The 17,611-nt window shown below is 37.3% G+C and overlaps 1 protein-coding gene across 2 annotated transcripts in view; it reads left to right on the top strand.

Annotated features, from left to right (window-relative positions):
- Positions 1 to 17,611, top strand: part of EYA3 (EYA transcriptional coactivator and phosphatase 3) — a 100,463-nt gene that overhangs the window by 33,070 nt on the left and 49,782 nt on the right. For both annotated transcript variants that reach the window (XM_069479644.1, XM_069479645.1), the window contains exons 3-6: positions 3,519 to 3,562; positions 8,050 to 8,129; positions 13,279 to 13,345; positions 15,832 to 15,968. In XM_069479644.1, the coding sequence (XP_069335745.1) occupies positions 3,519 to 3,562; positions 8,050 to 8,129; positions 13,279 to 13,345; positions 15,832 to 15,968 (328 nt within the window). The remainder of the gene's footprint in view (positions 1 to 3,518; positions 3,563 to 8,049; positions 8,130 to 13,278; positions 13,346 to 15,831; positions 15,969 to 17,611) is intronic.

The raw sequence follows: 17,611 nt of genomic DNA, 5'->3' as shown, positions 1-17,611 counted from the left end.
GGCTCTGTTGCCCGGGCTAGAGTGCTGTGGCATCAGCCTAGCTCACAGCAACCTCAAACTCCTGGGCTCAAGCAATTCTTCTGCCTCAGCCTCCTGAGTAGCTGGGACTACAGGCATGTGCCACCATGCCCGGCTAATTTTTTCTATATATATTTTTAGTTGTCCAGATAATTTCTTTCTTTCTTTCTTTTTTTTTTTTTTTTGAGACAGAGCCTTACTCTGTTGCCCTGGCTAGAGTGCCGTGGCATCAGCCTAGCTCACAGCAACCTCAAACTCCTGGGCTCAAGTGATCCTCCTGCCTCAGCCTCCCAAGTAGCTAGGACTACAGGCATGCGCCACCATGCCCAGCTAATTTTTTCTGTATATTTTTAGCTGTCCATATAAATTTCTTTCTATTTTTAGTAGAGATGGAGTCTCACTCTTGCTCAGACTGGTCTTGAACTCCTGAACTCAAACAATTCGCCCGCCTCGGCCTCCCAGAGTGCTAGGATTACAGGCGTGAGCCACCGCGCCTGGCCAGAAAGGAGTTTTTAATATGGCAGATACCTTGTCACATCAGAAGACCAAGAGAAGCTACCTCAAATCTGTCTCTGAAGCCAACATTTTTAACTCTACTGTTTACCTATATATAGGGAGAGAGATTACTGATGGGCATTATTATTGAACTTATTTTAATCCTATTGTCTCTTCTTAACTCTTACTGAATTTATCCCTTCTCTTGTTTCTCTACTACTTGCTTGCTCTACCTGAAGATTTTGTTCAGGTTGTCATTCACAACACACAAATTCTAACCTCCGGTTCTTTCACTTTCCATCTATTGCTAATCAACCCTCAGCCTTCCCTGCAATCAGAAATGGTTCTCTCTGTAGTTACCATTTAACTTGAAATCACTCAATCTTTTCCTCCAGCAGTCATCTTTCTCAGCTATTGTCCAAACTGGAACTATTTTGAAAAAGAGTGAAAGGGTACACTAACCTGACTTGGTTTTAGGATAAAAGGCATAAACTAAGACTGTTGCTGGCAAACTGGAAGTATTAAAAACCCCTTTATGGTTACCAGGAGTGCTCTCTGAATTCAAGTTTTTTGATTTTCTTTTTTGAGACAGGGTCTTGCTCTATCACTTAGGCTGGAGCTCACTGTAACCTTGAACTACTGAGCTCAAGTGATCCTCTTACCAGCCTCCTGGGTAGCTAGGACTATAGACATGCGCTATGCCCTGCTAATTTTTAAATTTTTGGAGAGACAGGATCTCACTTTGTTGCCCAGGCTGGTCTCACACTCCTGGCCTCAAGCCATCCCTCTGCCTCCCAAAGCTGGGATTATAGGTTTGAGCCACTGAAGTTTTTTAAAAAAGAGTTCATTCCCACATTTATAGCAATCACCTGAATTATTTTAAATGAGTTCTAATCCTCCAGACTCATAGAAGTTTTTATCCCTTATACCTGAAATGTACAAACATCATTGTCAACCTAGTGTTTATCATCTCTAAAACATCACAGAAAATAAGAAGGTACTTGAAACAATATAAAGAAATGCTGCACTGTTTGGGCTTTTTTAATTTAAAGGTGGTGTCCGTGAGGAATTAGGTGCTGGAAATTATAGACGAGGTGCTCATTTAATGCTACTTAGTGACAGCATTCTAAAACATAATATTGAATAGACCCTAATATTGACCAGACCCTGGTGAACACTTAGAAAAGGATATGACAATCACCAGGGGCTACTATATATTTTCTCTAAGAACTCTCAACATTCTCATTCATAGCTTAAAGATTTAGGATATAAATAGATCAAGTATCTATATTAAAGTTAAAGTATCAAAGGGTGATAATGTTACTTCTTCAAGGACTCTTAGTGTATATATTGCACTGTGAGGTATTTCTTATTCTTGATCCAGTGCTGCTCTTTATACACTACTGTTCACGTAGAGGCTATACAATCATCAAAGAGAGAATCCTCCCATCTGTTGATAGAATTGTTGTATTTTTTGAAGGCTGTTTATGGTAACATAGCGAAGTTATTTACAACTTCGGTGATTTTTTTTTTTTATAAGCTAAGTGTGGCTCTGTTAGTATTACTCGCTAGAAGTGCGTCTTCCTCCAAAAAAGGGTGTAGGTACCTCATGTTTTATTTTCTGTACTTGTGTTGTGTTGTGACTAAAGAATACCAGTTTTGTGTCCTGTGTGGAAAAGAGAGAAAAAAGATAAAGTAGATGAAATTGTCTTCCTTATTTAAGTTATTGGTTTTCCCACAGTAGAAATATATGTGAATGTATGTTTTTGCATTTTATATATTTTTGTATTTTATGGACCCAGATTTAACAACATTTTATTTTGCTGATTCCTGCAATTAGCACAGAGCTAAAAAATGATCTACAATGATCAAGTGACCCTTAGAGAGTAGCTATGTCATGGGACCAGCACAGTCCAGCTGTGGTCTCTGAGAACTTACTCTGAGAATTATCAATTTTTAGGTCATCTTTTATCACATGGATTAATGCAACAGCCTCTTCAGATTTTCTTACATTAGTTTTGTCCTACCTCCTATTCATTTTTCATGTATACTTTATCAGAGTGATCTTTCTAAAATTCAGAATGATCATGTTATCTTGCTAATATTCCACGGCCTCCTCATTACCCTCAAGATAAAATTGAAACAGAGTCTCACTTTGTTGCTTTGACTAGAGTGCAGTGGTGTTATTATAGCTCACTGCAGCCTCAAACTCCTGGGCTCAAGCAATCCTTCTGCCTCAGCCTCCCGAGTAGCTGGGAATACAGGCATGTGCCACCATGCCCAGCGAATTTTTTCTATATATTTTTAGCTGTCCAGATCATTTCTTTCTATTTTTAGTAGAGACGGGATTCTCACTCTTGCTCAGGCTGGTCTCAAACTCCTGACCTCGAGCGATCCTCCCGCCTCGGCCTCCCAGAGTGCTAGGAGTATAAGCGTGAGCCACTGTGCCTAGCCCCTTTTGTGGATTCTTAAACTGTTTCAATGGAAATGCCTTCTCAGAAGGAAGTAGAAAAGGTGAAATATGGAAAAAAGAATAGAATAATATTTTCTAAATTACTAGTAACCTGGTAAGAATTTATTTTAATTTTTGGCACTTGAACAATTTAAGTATAAAGATATTTCTGTTAAATAAATGAGTAGATGATATCCAGATTGCCGTACTTACTGTTTGATTAAGTATAATGTGTCTTACAATATAAAACCAACTATTCTGTATCCTAGCTTGGCTATTTTATTCTGGTAAACATTCTACCTTGAGTAAAAAATCCTGATAAACATTTTACTTTGAGTCTGAGGAACACTTTTTTCCTTAAAAAGAAAAGCTCCATGTAAAAATAGTCTGTCTCTAATTCTAAAATATAACATGGGTTAAGTAAATAAATCTAAGTGAAACAAAATGAAACAGTTAGCCTGTACTATATTAGTTAATATTAGCCTGCTATTTGCGTAGCTAGATGATTTCAACAGATCACTGCATTGATACTTTTGTATATTTATTTTTGCAGGTGAAAAAAGCCAAGATGCAGGAATCAGGAGAGCAAACTTTAAGGTATATAAAGTTGAATTTGTTTTTAATGATCTCATAATTTTTTCTCACGCTAATTTTAGTGTATTTGTGTGCTTTGGGTTGACTGCCCTCTTTTTGGTTTTAACTTCAGCCTTTACATTTTGAGATTATTTGGTTTAAGATTAAAATTTTTCTCCAAAAAAGTTTTTCACTGAAACACATATGCTTATTTTTTTTCTTACACATTATTTATTCTATAACATTTACCAAATTCATGTTATGTATTAGGCACTGTACTATATAGGGGAGGCCTGATGGTAAAGATGAAAAATACCACATTCTTGATAGTCATGTGTACAGTATACAAAATAGGAAGCAGAAGCTGAAATAAAGGGAATCCAAGGGATTTGGCATTAATTATCAAATGAGTATAGGATGCCTTAGTCATTAACTCCACTCCCCTTATGGAAAAGAGGCAATTTGTTAGCATCTCACACTCTGGCTTCCATGCACCATAGTTTTCAGTTTTCCATACTTCTTACCTTCTGTCATTTTTGCACTAACCATATGAGCCATTAACTGTGTCACCTCTAACACATTAATTTCAAGAATCTTACTCTTTTACCACCACACACTATCATTTCAGCTCATTTATTCTAGAACTGCTAGCCATGTGATGTTTTATACTTCCAATTAAATGATTATCTTATTTTCACTATTAGCCACTGACCCTTCCCTCAAAAAGAAATTCAATTTCTTTCTCATGCTGCTTAAATGATAATATCTACTGTACTCAGTCCCTTACAAACACTCTTTAACTTCCTCCCCTTTTTCCCTGTGTCATACTTGCCTAGCAAAACCACAACCTTGGATAAGCCAAACTATCCACCCATTCTATACTTATTTCTAATTACCCATACATTGTAAGAGAAAAACATAAAACTATGCCGACTGGTCTTAGTTTCCATTCATGATTACATCTCAAACAGTCACTTAAACACCCTTCCTGGTTGTCTGATTTCCTGGTCTCTAATCATCTTAAATCCTTCCTTCCTTTCCCCCTTGCCTCCTGCCCTCCCCCTCTTCCCTCTCTGTCCACCACTTACATTCACTCAGCTGTGGATCTTACTCCCTAATTCACATAGAGATTAGAAACCATTACATAGGAACATCTTGCTGTCTGTCTACCCACTGTATCTACCCACTTGGTCTGCTTCTCTGTGGATATTCTTTGCTTCCTTTTCCTCTGAAGTTAATTCCCTTGTTCTTATACAAGGCTCACCCCTCCAGTTGTACTAAAGAACCCATCACCTTCATCTCTTCCTGCAATTATCTTTTCTTTTACCTTTAGCAATGTTTTTGTTATGATAAAATATACATAACATACAATTTACTATTTTAACCATTTTAAGTGTACAGTTTAGTCTCACATTAAGTACATTCACTTTGTGTGCAGCTGTCACCACTCTCCATCTCTAGAACTTTTTTATTTTCCCAAACTGAAACTCCATACCCATTCAACAAGAATTCCCCATTACCCCCTCTGCCAGTGCCTGGCAACCACCACTCTACCTTCTGTCACTGTAATTTTGACTACCCTAAGTACCTCATAGAAGTGGAATCATAGAGTATTTGTCTTTTTGTGACTCAGTATAATGTCTTCAAGCTTCATCCCTTGGTAGCATGTGGCAGAATTTCCTTCCTTTTATTTTTTCTTCAAAAAAAAAAAAAAGTACTTGGCTGCTGAGGAGTTTGTATTCCTTCCTTTTTAAGGCTGAATAATATTCCATTGTATGTCTGTTCTACATTTTGTTTATTCATCTGTCATTTGTGTTAATAATGGACAAAAATTCTGTTGAATGAGAAGGAGGTATTTAGATGTTTTTGGTCATTTTATTTCAGAGCGACTTTTTATTCCCCATGGTGCACACATTGTTAAGCAAAATTTGTTTGTGTAACTCTGAAAATAATTATATTTTGAGACAGTATATCATTTCTCTAGAGATAATAACTTTAAAATATTTATTTTTTAATTTAAAAAAATATTTAACAAAAGTGCTAGTTAATTCACTGTTTTGTGCTGTTGTTTCTGTTTAATCTCTAGATGTCTATTTGAATATATAGAGGATTTTGCTATAACATAAAACTCTAGGACCATGACGTTTTAGGAACTGGTCCAGTGTATACTAGACCATACAGATACCACCAGCTTCTAAGATACAGGAGGTAGAAGTAGTCTTCAACAGTGGGTATAACAGTGATCCCCAGACTTAACCAGGTATACCTATAAGACAAACCAGTTATGGCAGTCAGAAATGTGAAGTTCTCCACTTTTATGCCCTTCCCCTATTTAAGTAGATGTGGCATGGGCCCTAGAAGTCTGTATTTTTATCAACCATTCAGGTAATTATAATAAATTAGTCAGTTTGGGAAACACTGATATAACTTCTCCATGTATTGTCTTACCCTTACCCTTCAATTCCCATAGTTACATCTTGGTTAGTGCATTAAGTGTGATTCCAAAAATATAAGCATTTGAGTAAAGGGATAAAAATAAACTTTATCTGGGGATATAGCCTTAAAAATTAATTGATCTGAGGAAAAAACTATTTGGACATTCAAAATATACCAGAAAAGAATCCTTTATTACACTTTAATACTAGAGGTCAGTTTCAGAAATAATGTGAGGCCGGGCGCGGTGGCTCACGCCTGTAATCCTAGCACTCTGGGAGGCCGAGGTGGGCGGATCGTTTGAGCTCAGGAGTTCGAGGCCAGCCTGAGCAAGAGCGAGACCCCATCTCTACTAAAAATAGAAAGAAATTATATAGATAGCTAAATATATATATATATATATATATATAGAAAAAATTAGCCGGGCATGGTGGCACATGCCTGTAGTCCCAGCTACTCGGGAGGCTGAGGCAGGAGGATTGCTTGAGCCCAGGAGTTTGAGGTTGCTGTGAGCTAGGCTGACGCCACGGCACTCACTCTAGCCTGGGCAACAGAGTGAGACTCTGTCTCAAAAAAAAAAAAAAAAAAAAAACAGAAATAATGTGAGAACTTTAAGAATTTTGATACTGTATAGTTTTTATTATATATATATAACATTTATTTTTAATATTTTCCTGCATAGAAACTACTTTTACCTTTGATTAGTCAGCCTTATCTTTCCAGAGGTATGGAGCCTCGGATACAGTGTCCTGCACCTCTCCCTAGAGTATAGAAGAACAAAGCAGATTTCTTTCTAGGGAGCATGAATGTGGGAAGGATTTCTGGACTGGGAAGAATTCGTAATATCATAACACAGTTATAGTTTGTTCTAGTTTTGCTCTAAGTACTTTTTATATATTAACTGATTAATCCTCATAACAACCCTTTGAAGTAGGTTCTATTTTTGTTCTCATTGACAGTTAAAGAACCTGGGGCACAGAGAATTTCAGTTACTTGCCCAAAAGTCATAGAGCTCGTTATTGGCGGAGTAGAATATGAACTTGAGCAGTCTGTTTCCAGAACCTGCAGTCTTAATCACTGTGCTACAATGGAAGGAAATAACTGGAGAGTAGAAAGTTACTTTAGAGGAAAGGGAGAACATTGTGAGGGACAAAAGTTAGAATAACTTCATTCCAGAATTTCAGTGGAATCTTCCCAGCATTAAAAAGTATCTAACATAATGATTTGTCTTCCCAGTTTAAATGACTTACTTTTTGCAATTTCTCTTAATTTTCCTTATAAGTTTAAAAAAAAAAAAGTGTTCTTCAGTCCTGGATGTAATAACATAAAAAATGAAGTGTTTCTGATTTTTATTTTTTAATTGGGAGAGAAGAGAAATGCCATGGGTTCAGAACCCCTGCTTGGAAATAAACATTTGTAATTTGAAAAAACTTCTCACGTGATTATGTTTTGTAGCCAATTGAGAACCACTGTCTGAAATCAGGCATCTTCCTACTTTCTTGTGGTACTTTAGAAACTAAGTGACAGAGCACTATTGCACAGAATAGTGACTGTAATAAATAATAAAACATTGCGTATTTTGAAATTGCTAAAAGCATAGATTTTAAATGTTTTTACCACAAAAGAATAAGTATGCAAGGTGATAGATTTAACAAGCTTAATTCGGTCATTCTGTAATATAAACATGTATCAAAACATCACATTGTACCCCATAAATATGTAATATATACAATTTTTTAAAAAGTGACAGCAGTGTTTTTAGATGTTGTGGAATTTCTCTTTTGTGGTATGGTCTTAGAGAAAAATCTGACTTACCTGTGACTTAGCTAGAGTTTCTGAATGATATAAAAATGAAAGGGATCTAGGGACATGAGAAAGAACACTAGAATGCTGAGGTAGTGTACTAACCCTAGCCACAGCGCTCTTCGTGCAGTTGCTAAAAACGAACAATAAGGCTATCGGGAAGATTTACCTTGCCTCTTACTTGTATAGCCTAGAAGGAAATGGGTCTGATCTCAGCACTTTTAGCAATGTAGCAAATCAGTCAGGAGCTAATGTATTTATTTTGATTCTCCCAGTCAAGTAAGCAATCCGGATGTCAGTGAGCAGAAACCTGAAACATCAAGCCTTGCTTCAAACCTTACCATGTCGGAGGAAAGTAAGTATTAATAGCATACTCTGTGCATAATGGAACAGATATTCCTATAACCAGGTATATATTCTTATACATTTGGTTTCCACTCATTGCCTTGTTTGTCCCAGAATATCCAGAAAGCCTTACTATCCTTGTGTGTGTTCATCCTTGTGCTCTCCTGTAAGCTTTATTGATATACAAGCTGGGGAGAAATCACATGGGATCCACTCACCCAAGGAGTCACACTCGATGGTTTTATTTTTGTTCTGACGCTGGATGTTCTAAAGGTTAATAGTGTCTTACTCAAAATCAGAGAAGTCTGTAGGCCAACCCCTGATTGCTCCTCCAGAGGACCTGATATTTTTCTACCTTTCTAATAAAATAAAATGATCCCACCTATCAGTCTAGACCACAAAAGAAAAGCAACCCCCTGAGAGCCAAAGATGGATACTGGGCCCTGAAAGAGATCCAGCTCAGAAAGATAAAGCCTCCACTTACCACCCCTCACTCTCCTATAGAATAGTTATATTCCTGTACTAGGCAAAAAAAATTGTGGAGTGTTCTGTTTTTTCTTGTGGAGAAGACATAGGCTTTGTCTGGCATACCTACTTACTGCCCTAAATTGCCTCCACAGATGAAATAGTCCTCCCTAAAATTAAATAGCTATGCCTTTCCATATTTTACCACACACTTAAAAAAAATAAATTTAAGTGTAAGACACTTAAAAAAGGCACTTGTTTGGGAAATATTTCTACTCTTAGATGATTATCCTTAACTTTGTATACTTCCTATGTATTAAAAAAAAAGTATGACTATAGAAAAAAAGGTGTGTCTTGAGTTCTATATATTATTTCCTCAAAGGTGATTCTATTCCATTGGTTCTCAAATGTTTAGCATACATAAGAATCATCTGTAATACTTGTTGGTAATGTAGAATTCTGGCCTCACCTTCAGAGATCATTCAGTAGATCTGATATGGATGGGAAATCTGCATGTTTGAGAATTTAGCTAGGTGATTCTTACGGGAAACTGTCCATACTGTGGGAAACTGCTCTAATCGATGAAATGTCTCCTCTAATTTCTTGAATATCCCATTCGTCCCCAAGAAGAAGGCCTGTTCCCTAAAATCTTATACTTTACATTCTTTAGAGCCAGGAAATAAGTTGAGTCGTCTTGCTCCTTCCAAATCATTTCTCTTCCTTTTTTCCCTCAAAAACATTAGTTTCTTTGAAGTCTAACCTGTAACTTCCCTTGCCTTCCCCCTGTCCTTTTTTTTTTTTTTTTTTTTTTGAGGCAGAGTCTCACTCTGTTGCCCGGGCTAGAGTGCCATGGCATCAGCCTAGCTCACAGCAACCTCAAACTCCTGGACTCAAGCGATCCTCCTGCCTCAGCCTCCCAAGTAGTTGGGACTACAGGCATGCACCACCACGCCCGGCTAATTTTTTATATTTTTAGTTGCCCAGCTATTTTCTTTCTATGTTTAGTAGAGATGGGGTCTCACTCTTGCTCAAGCTGGTCTCCAACTCCTGAGCTTAAGTGATCCTCCCAGCTCGGCCTCCCAGAGTACTAGGATTACAGGCGTGAGCCACTATGCCCAGCCATCCTACCTTACCTTTTTTACCTTAGATTGTACTCCCAATCGTTCTGTTCTTTAAAGACTAACTTCTCTATTTTCTTCTACTTCTAAAATCTTACTGCTCTTTGTAATTTTTAACATTCATGCAAATGATTTATCCAATACCTCTCCTGTCTTTATTTTCCTTCTTACTCAGTATAGATTCTCTGGTCCTTTATTATAATTACTACCTTACAAATACCTTCAATAACTTTGCCACTTGTACTGTCCTTGCTAAATCCCAGTCCTAATTTAACCTAATTCTCTACCTTCTCCGTAAGTGCATACAAATAGCTAAACATTATTGGATAAAATTATATTCCTAACTCATTAGTTACACTTTAGTCATAATCACAGGGCCCCAGTGGGTACTCAATGTGCTTGAACATCCAACTACATTTCCCTAATGAGTTTTGCCTTTTAATATTTCACACTAACTTTTCTTCTTGCAAAGTACCAATACTTATTCACCTTTCATCACTCTTGACTGATGACTCCTCAAATAAAAGCTGTTGGACAGGAAATTACCTTCTCATCCCACCATCAGATCTTCAGCCTGCCTGTGTTTTTACCCATGTTTTCTTGCTTCTTCTTGTCAGAATGGAAATAGTATTCTTGCTCGTTTAAAATGTAAGTCCTTTTATCTGTGCTCTATATCCTATCCTTTCTCACCTTCCCCAAGGATTTCGGTATTGCAGTTATCCAGCCACCACTCCTGCATCATCACATTCTTCTCTTTTTAATCCTTCCTGTAAATAAAGAGACTTGCTCTGGTATGTTCCATCTTAAAACACAAACAAAAGCCCCCTCTTTGATTCCATATATCTTGCTGGTTATAGACTTTCTCTTTGTTCTATGACATACGAGTACCTCAGAAAAGAGTTTCCCTCGCTTACTTTCTTACCTCTCTTTCACTCTTCAGGTCTCTCAAATTTAGGTTTTATCCCCACTCTTCAATGAAACCGTTCTTGTCAGGGTCATCCATTACTTTCATACTGCCAACTCTACTAGACATTTCTCTCTTCTCATATTCTCCCTCTCCACTTTTCCTTCCACTTTTCTCTTTTGATGGCCCTTCTCCCTCTCTCTGAACTCTGAGGTCTTGTGGGCCTCAGAGCTTAATTCTAGGCTACCGTCTTTTCTCTTTCTGGATCCTCCCATCCATTACATTACTTTAAATGTCTGTTTTTTTAGAGACAGAGTCTCTCTCTGTCGCTCAGGCAATCATGGCTCACTGCAGCCTCAAACTCTTGGGTTCAAGCAATCCTTCTGCCTCAGCTTCCTGAGTAGCTGGGACTACAGGTACACGCCACCATGCCTGGCTAATTTTTAAATTATTTGTAGAGACAGGGTCTCACTGTGTTGCCCAAGCTGGTCTTGAACTCCTGGCCTCAAACAATTTTCCTACCTTGTCTTCCCAAAGTCCTGGGATCTACAGGTGTGAGCCACCATACCTGACCTACTTTACATATCTTATACATTGTTAATGAACTCCAAATTTATATTTCCAGTCTGACTTCTTCCCTAATTTCATTTGTGAATCAAACTTCCTGTTTGACGTTTCCACTTAGAGGTCTAAAAGGAAAGTCATACTTAAAATTTCTGAAAAAGAGCTTTTGATTCCTTTAGCACCTATCAAATCTATTCTTCTCCCAAACTTGCCATCTCAGGAAATGGTATTATCTCTGCTCAAACTAAAAACCTAGAAATATCATTTATTCCTCTGTTTTACACATTCCCTGTATTCAAATCCATCGGAATGTCCTGTTAGTTTTACTTTCAGAATATATTTCAGGATCTTTGCTTCATCCCCGTTGTTGCTACTCTAGTCTAAACAAGCATATTACTTACTTGATCCTCCTATTGTATAATAGCAGATTTTGCCTTGACTCTGTATAATCCTTTCATGATTCCCAAGTACTGCCAAGATCAAGACTCGCTCATTCTCTAGAGAAATAAAAATTGGCCTGAGTCTCCTAGGATATTTTGTTGATCTCTTCCAGGATTAAATTAAATTGGAGGAGGATAAGGGTTTGGGTTTTTGTTTTTGTTGTTGTTTTTTAGGAGATGGCGGTCTCTCTGTTGCCCAGACTGGAGTACACTGATGTGATCGTAGGTCACTGTAGCCTCAAACTCCTGGGCTCAAGTGATCCTCCTGCCTCGGCCTCTGGAGGAGCTGGGACTACAGGCACACACCAACATGCCTGGCTAAATTTTTCTTTGTATTTTTGTAGAGATAGGGTCTTACTGTGTTGCCCAGGCTAGTCTCAAACTCCTGGCTTCAAGTGATTCTCCTGCCTCAGCCTTTCTGAGTCGCTGGGTTTGGGTTTTTTAAAGTACTTGTCAGCAGAGAGAGAACCATCATACAGAATTTGAACTTACCTTATGTTCTATGTACTATATGGTAAGAACTTTAGATCTAATTGAGATCTTCATTTTTGTCAAAATGATTATTGATTACTGTGATCTTCAAGTTTCCAATAATATTTTTAAAGACCTCAAACAATGGTATTGGACAAGATCTTCTGTGATAAAGTCACAGGTGTTGATTTGTCTTATTCTTGGGCATGAATTGATCCCTTATTTGCTCTTGACCAGGGTTCCCTCTTGGGGTCAGAAACTCTTTCAGGGAACCTGTCTAGACAGAAAGTTAATTGATTCGCTTTCAATCTCTGTTCACAGTAGAGCAACCTCCTTTGTAGATGCTGAAGGAAGTTCTTGAGCAGTTTAGAAGTCTGGTGAAAGCTCTTTATGTTGTAACTCTGTCTACAATATGGATTGAAATAATGCCTAATGAATAGGGTTCTGCTACCTGTCAAATTTGAGTCAGGTGTTTACAGCAGTTATCCCACATGCAATTGTGAGACCAAGCCTTCACAGCAGCTATTCCAGATAAAGTCATGACAGTCGAGAGGACACTAGTTGGGAAACTAGTATCTTTACTTGCTAGTTCATCAGAGCATTACATCAGTTCCTCAGGTCTGTCTCTGCTTTGCAAAGCCTTCGCTACAAAGCAGAAAAAATAGTAGTATAGAAGCATACTTGCATCTGTTCTGTTGATTATACACAGCAGTAGTAATAGTTTTCTAGTAAGATTGGGTGCTTCCCCTAAATCTGTCTTTCTGTAAGCCATTTTTATGGCCTTTTACTCAGAATAGAGTAAGTACCCGAAGAATGAATAAGCTGAAGAAGCATAATGTGGTTTCTGAGATATGGATCTTGCTTTTTAAGTTTGCCTGTGAGCACAGCTGAGAGCTTACGGGGTTGCTTCATCTATGGTTTTAGGTCAGTGATGGGTGAAGGTAGAGATCAGTCAGTACCAACCTTTAGCTCTTTTCCATGCCCCTTCATTCTTCTTTCACTGTCTCTAAAGTATGTGAACAGGTCTATAAAGACAAAAGTGAGGTATTTTCTACTATATAGTCTTTCTAACTTTCTGGTATCCAAGTTGTATTCTGTTAATTAGTTTGAAAGACTATACAGTGAGATATGCAGTTTTCCCATTCCATTTTTGAAATGTTCTAACTGTTTTACCTCGTGATATTATCTTTCTTTCAGTTATGACATGCACCGATTACATCCCTCGCTCATCCAATGATTATACCTCACAAATATATTCTACAAAGTAAGTTGAATAATTATTTCCAAAATGTATATGCTTTTTCTCCAGGTTCATTGCAAAATTTATTGTGATATTTAACTTATTTTCACTTCTCTTAGTCTCTCTGTCCTTAGTCCAATTCCCTCTAAATATAGTGTATGTGGCTTCCTTTTAAAAAGTAGATGGTTGCCTAGAATGGATCATAGTTACAGAGGAGCTCACACTAAATGAGTAGGCACTGAAAATGCAAAATAGTGTTAGTGATCAAAGCATATCATTGATTGACCTGTGATCATTCTCTTTTTTCCTCTACCTTGACATACAGATCAATAAAAACAGCTCAAGCCGAGCCCAGCCTGGGATTTCTCAGTCTAATCTGTATTCAGTTTCTTGATTGAGGAATGTCCTCAGAGTAGAACTGGGTTTGAAGTTAGATAGGTTTGGTGGGTTGAAGTCACTAAGAGAACGTTTTGGGCCTTCATGGGGTAAGGTCGGCATTTAAGATCAACTAGGCTACTCATCGCCAAGAGAGGTAGGTGCAAAACAGTGTGTATACCAAGCTCCCAATTGTGCATTCATGAAGAATCAACCTATACATACAAAGACACATACAAATGCCCTTATTAAGCCAGGATATATACTTATGTGCCTACAAATGCAAGATACATAAGGAAATTAGTAACATAGACAAGTGATGTCTTCGGGGCTGTTATGAAAAGGAAACTGGCTTTCCCCCCCTGCTTGAACCCATTTGCACCTTTTGAATTTTGCATTACTTAAAAAATAAACTAAAAAGTCAACTCAGTGAGTTCTCCAAATTCTACTCTTGTATTAACATTAATGGTGTCCTTGGGCTAGTCATTTTCCTGTGATTTTCTTGTGTGAAATGACTGAACCTATTCTCGGGGATTATTATAAAGAAATTAGATACTAAATATGAAAACACATTTGAGCCTTGGACTATAAAGAAACTACATGAAAAAGGAATTATGGTCTTAAACATATCTGGAGATCTATTTGAGGTCACTAAGATTTTAAATCATTCCCATGTGACTTGAGTAACAACTATAACCTGAGCCGATTCAACTCTGGCTAAGAAGAATAGACATTTTAAAATTCAGTTTCTTAGAATCTACTGAGATGTGAATATGTTACATATTCCAAATTCACTAATTCATTCAGAAAGTGTTTGCATACCTGCTATATTTAGGACACTTTATTAGCTATGCCTTCTATCTTAATTCTTCCTTATCACTAATCTGAACCATTGCATTATAATTTTTTAACTGGACCTCCATTTCCAATTTCTCCTCCCCCTTCTAAAGCATTTTACAAAACAATGTCAAATTAATCCTTATTAAAGAACAGCTCTGTTCCTATCACTCTGCTGAACAATTTTAGTTGTTCCCAATTTTAGATTTGTCTGAACTCTTTTAGCCTGGCATTGAAGGTCTTTGCTATCTATCTTTCTATCTTTGGCTTGCTTCTTCCTTTCTTAATATAATCTATGCTCCTTGCAGGCTAAAGCCCTTGCTTCCCTTCCTCTGTACCTTGGCAGGGTGTTTTTCTTGTCCTAGAACATCTTTTCTCTCCCATTTCTGTACCTCCTATCTGCTCAGCTCATATACCACTTCTTTATAACCTTTCTTGATTTACCTCTTCCTCAAAAGGTACAATCCCCATATTTTGTTGTCATGACTTATATGGTACATATAGCACTTTCTTTCTTAATTATAACATAATTCACCAAATATAATAATTAATATCTAAAAATTCAGTGCAATATCGTGGATGAAATGACAGTGTCACCCAGCCAGTATAAAGTCCCAGGGGTTTCACTGCTGAATTCAATCCCTAGCTATCCCTGATGTGGTTGGCACCGGCTCGTGGCAGTATGCTGTGACTTAAATATCAGGGAGGAGATTGAGTCTCATCTGCGACTTTCCAGATTTTATTATTTACCTGGCTTCTATTTTGTAGGCTTGATCTGAGGATATTGGGACCCATTCCTACCCACTGGTTCCTGATGAGGTTACTCACCTTTTCTCCACTAGCCTCACCCTCTTTTCCAAATCCCCCTTTCCCTCTAAGACCTTTAGTTTGGCCCAGGGGGCTGAAGCCAATTGCCAATCCTGTTCTATCCAGTTTTCTGTTTTTAGGGTTTTATTCTGTATGTAGACATAGGGTATAAATAAGTTTAATCTATCCTTGTGTCTCACAAAAGGCCATGCATGTAGCACACCATGAATGTTTTTGTAGGATCATAATTGGAACTTGGGAGGATGTATCAAACTATTACATTTTTCATAAAATTGTTCCTTGGGTAGGTGATGGTAGAACCTGAAAAGGAAAAAAGAGGTCTACTTTCTGACCCATAAGAGCCATTTTATGTAGAACGTTAGTCTACCTGTTGCTAGTTCTTTGCTGTTGGTAATATTAGCTATTTTTACCTGTTTTTCATAACTAAAATAAATCACACATGGAAATTTTTGTTTGTTGAATTTTTCCAGACCATATGCACATATCCTCTCAGTTCCTGTTTCGGAAACTGCGTACCCTGGGCAGACCCAGTACCAGACGCTACAGCAGTCTCAACCCTATGCTGTCTACCCTCAGGCAACCCAAACATATGGACTACCTCCTTTTGGTAAGGCATCCTATTGTAGACAGTTTCTAATAATGTTGATTTTATTCCCCAGAAACTTCTATAAGCCACACTTGGCTTGGCTGATCAGAAAGCTGAAAGATGCATCATTTTTTGCACAGCACTTAGTCAGTTATGTGTGTGGTGGAAATTGGGTATGCAGTGTTCTAACAGTATGTTTGATGCAAGTAATATAAAAATCATAGTTTTTGATACTCATTTGTTATCCACCAAAATTTAGCTATTTCCAAAGTGCTAAATCTTGACTCTGAAGCTTGGAATCTTTAAGTTTGGAACCTCTTTGAGGAATTACTATTGATTTGACTTACTTTATATGCAGTATAACATTGTACCATAGGTAAGCATAATGAATATATTTTGAGGTGGCTACAACCAGGTAGTCTAAATATCCAGATAGAATATGCCTCATAGTTTTACTCTGTTGTGTTTTTTTGTTTGTTTTTGCCAATTTCTCCCTTTCCTCCCTGCCTCAGACTGATCAGATATTGTTCTGCTGAACCAAAGTCATCCTAGAATTTGGGAAATCCCCAATTTTCTATAACCTTATCATGTGCATAGGGAGTTATTTTCATTGGTTTTAGGTATCTTGGACATGAACTATAAATTAGTTGATTTACCAGAAATCACTTTGAAGTTCTTTGGGCAACTTAATATCTGTGGTGATTTTTCTATGTGTATGAATTGATAGATAATATAGATTGTTCTTCATTGACCCTTCCCTGCTCTCCTAGTACTGATGTCAGAAAATTGAGAGAATACTGTATTATTTTAAAAAATAATGCAATATGTTAATAAATTTATAACACTGTAGACTTTATTTCAACAAGCTAGGAATTTGAAAATTTTCCCGATAGATCACCACACAGATTTTTGATGCATCAACGTTGTCTGCTTTTGGTTTCTACATTCCTACTTCTCCTGGCCCATTTGGCTAGTCTTTTATGATAGTGACAGCTCTCTTTTAGGCTTGTTAGCATTCTTTGGTTCCTGGTAACTGCTAGAAACAAAAATTGGGGGTTATGTTTAATGATAGTGGGAGTTGATAAATTCATGAGAGAAGGGAAACAGAAATTCTCTTGTTTCCCCATTTGTACATCCATGCCCCCATGCCTGTCAGTATCAGCCAGCATACTCAAACCTCATATTTGTGATATATGTAACCAGCAAAGACTGAATAGTGAATTGGCCTTTTGGAAGAACCGTCTGTGAATATGTCTTTATTTCTTTTTGGTTATTTAAAGCTACTCTTACAATGGCTGGCTAATAAGAGTCTAGCAATTATAATTATTTTCACATAGCTTTTTTACCCTCTGTTTTGACTTGAATTTATTATTAGCAAGCCCAAGCCCTTTATATTTTAATAACATTGTTTAACAGTTGATCATTCCTGCTGTTCAATATTAAATAGAACTTCAATTATATCTCTGAACTCAGTTTATGGAATACCTAACATAACGCCATGTACATATAGATTCTAGATGTTAGGGGTATTTTTTTATGATCACTGCACTTCCTTGTATTAAAAAAGAAAGAAAATTCTGTAAAGTAAATCAATCTGTATTAAAAACTTGAAGGATACAGTTTTATATTATGAAGAAATAATTGGCTCCCTTAATAATCTGGTT

Source organism: Eulemur rufifrons, chromosome 8 (assembly GCF_041146395.1).
Source record: "Eulemur rufifrons isolate Redbay chromosome 8, OSU_ERuf_1, whole genome shotgun sequence".
Taxonomy (NCBI): Eukaryota; Metazoa; Chordata; class Mammalia; order Primates; family Lemuridae; genus Eulemur; species Eulemur rufifrons.
Note: the sequence above shows the minus strand (reverse complement) of the source record. Positions and strands in the feature narration are given on the sequence as shown.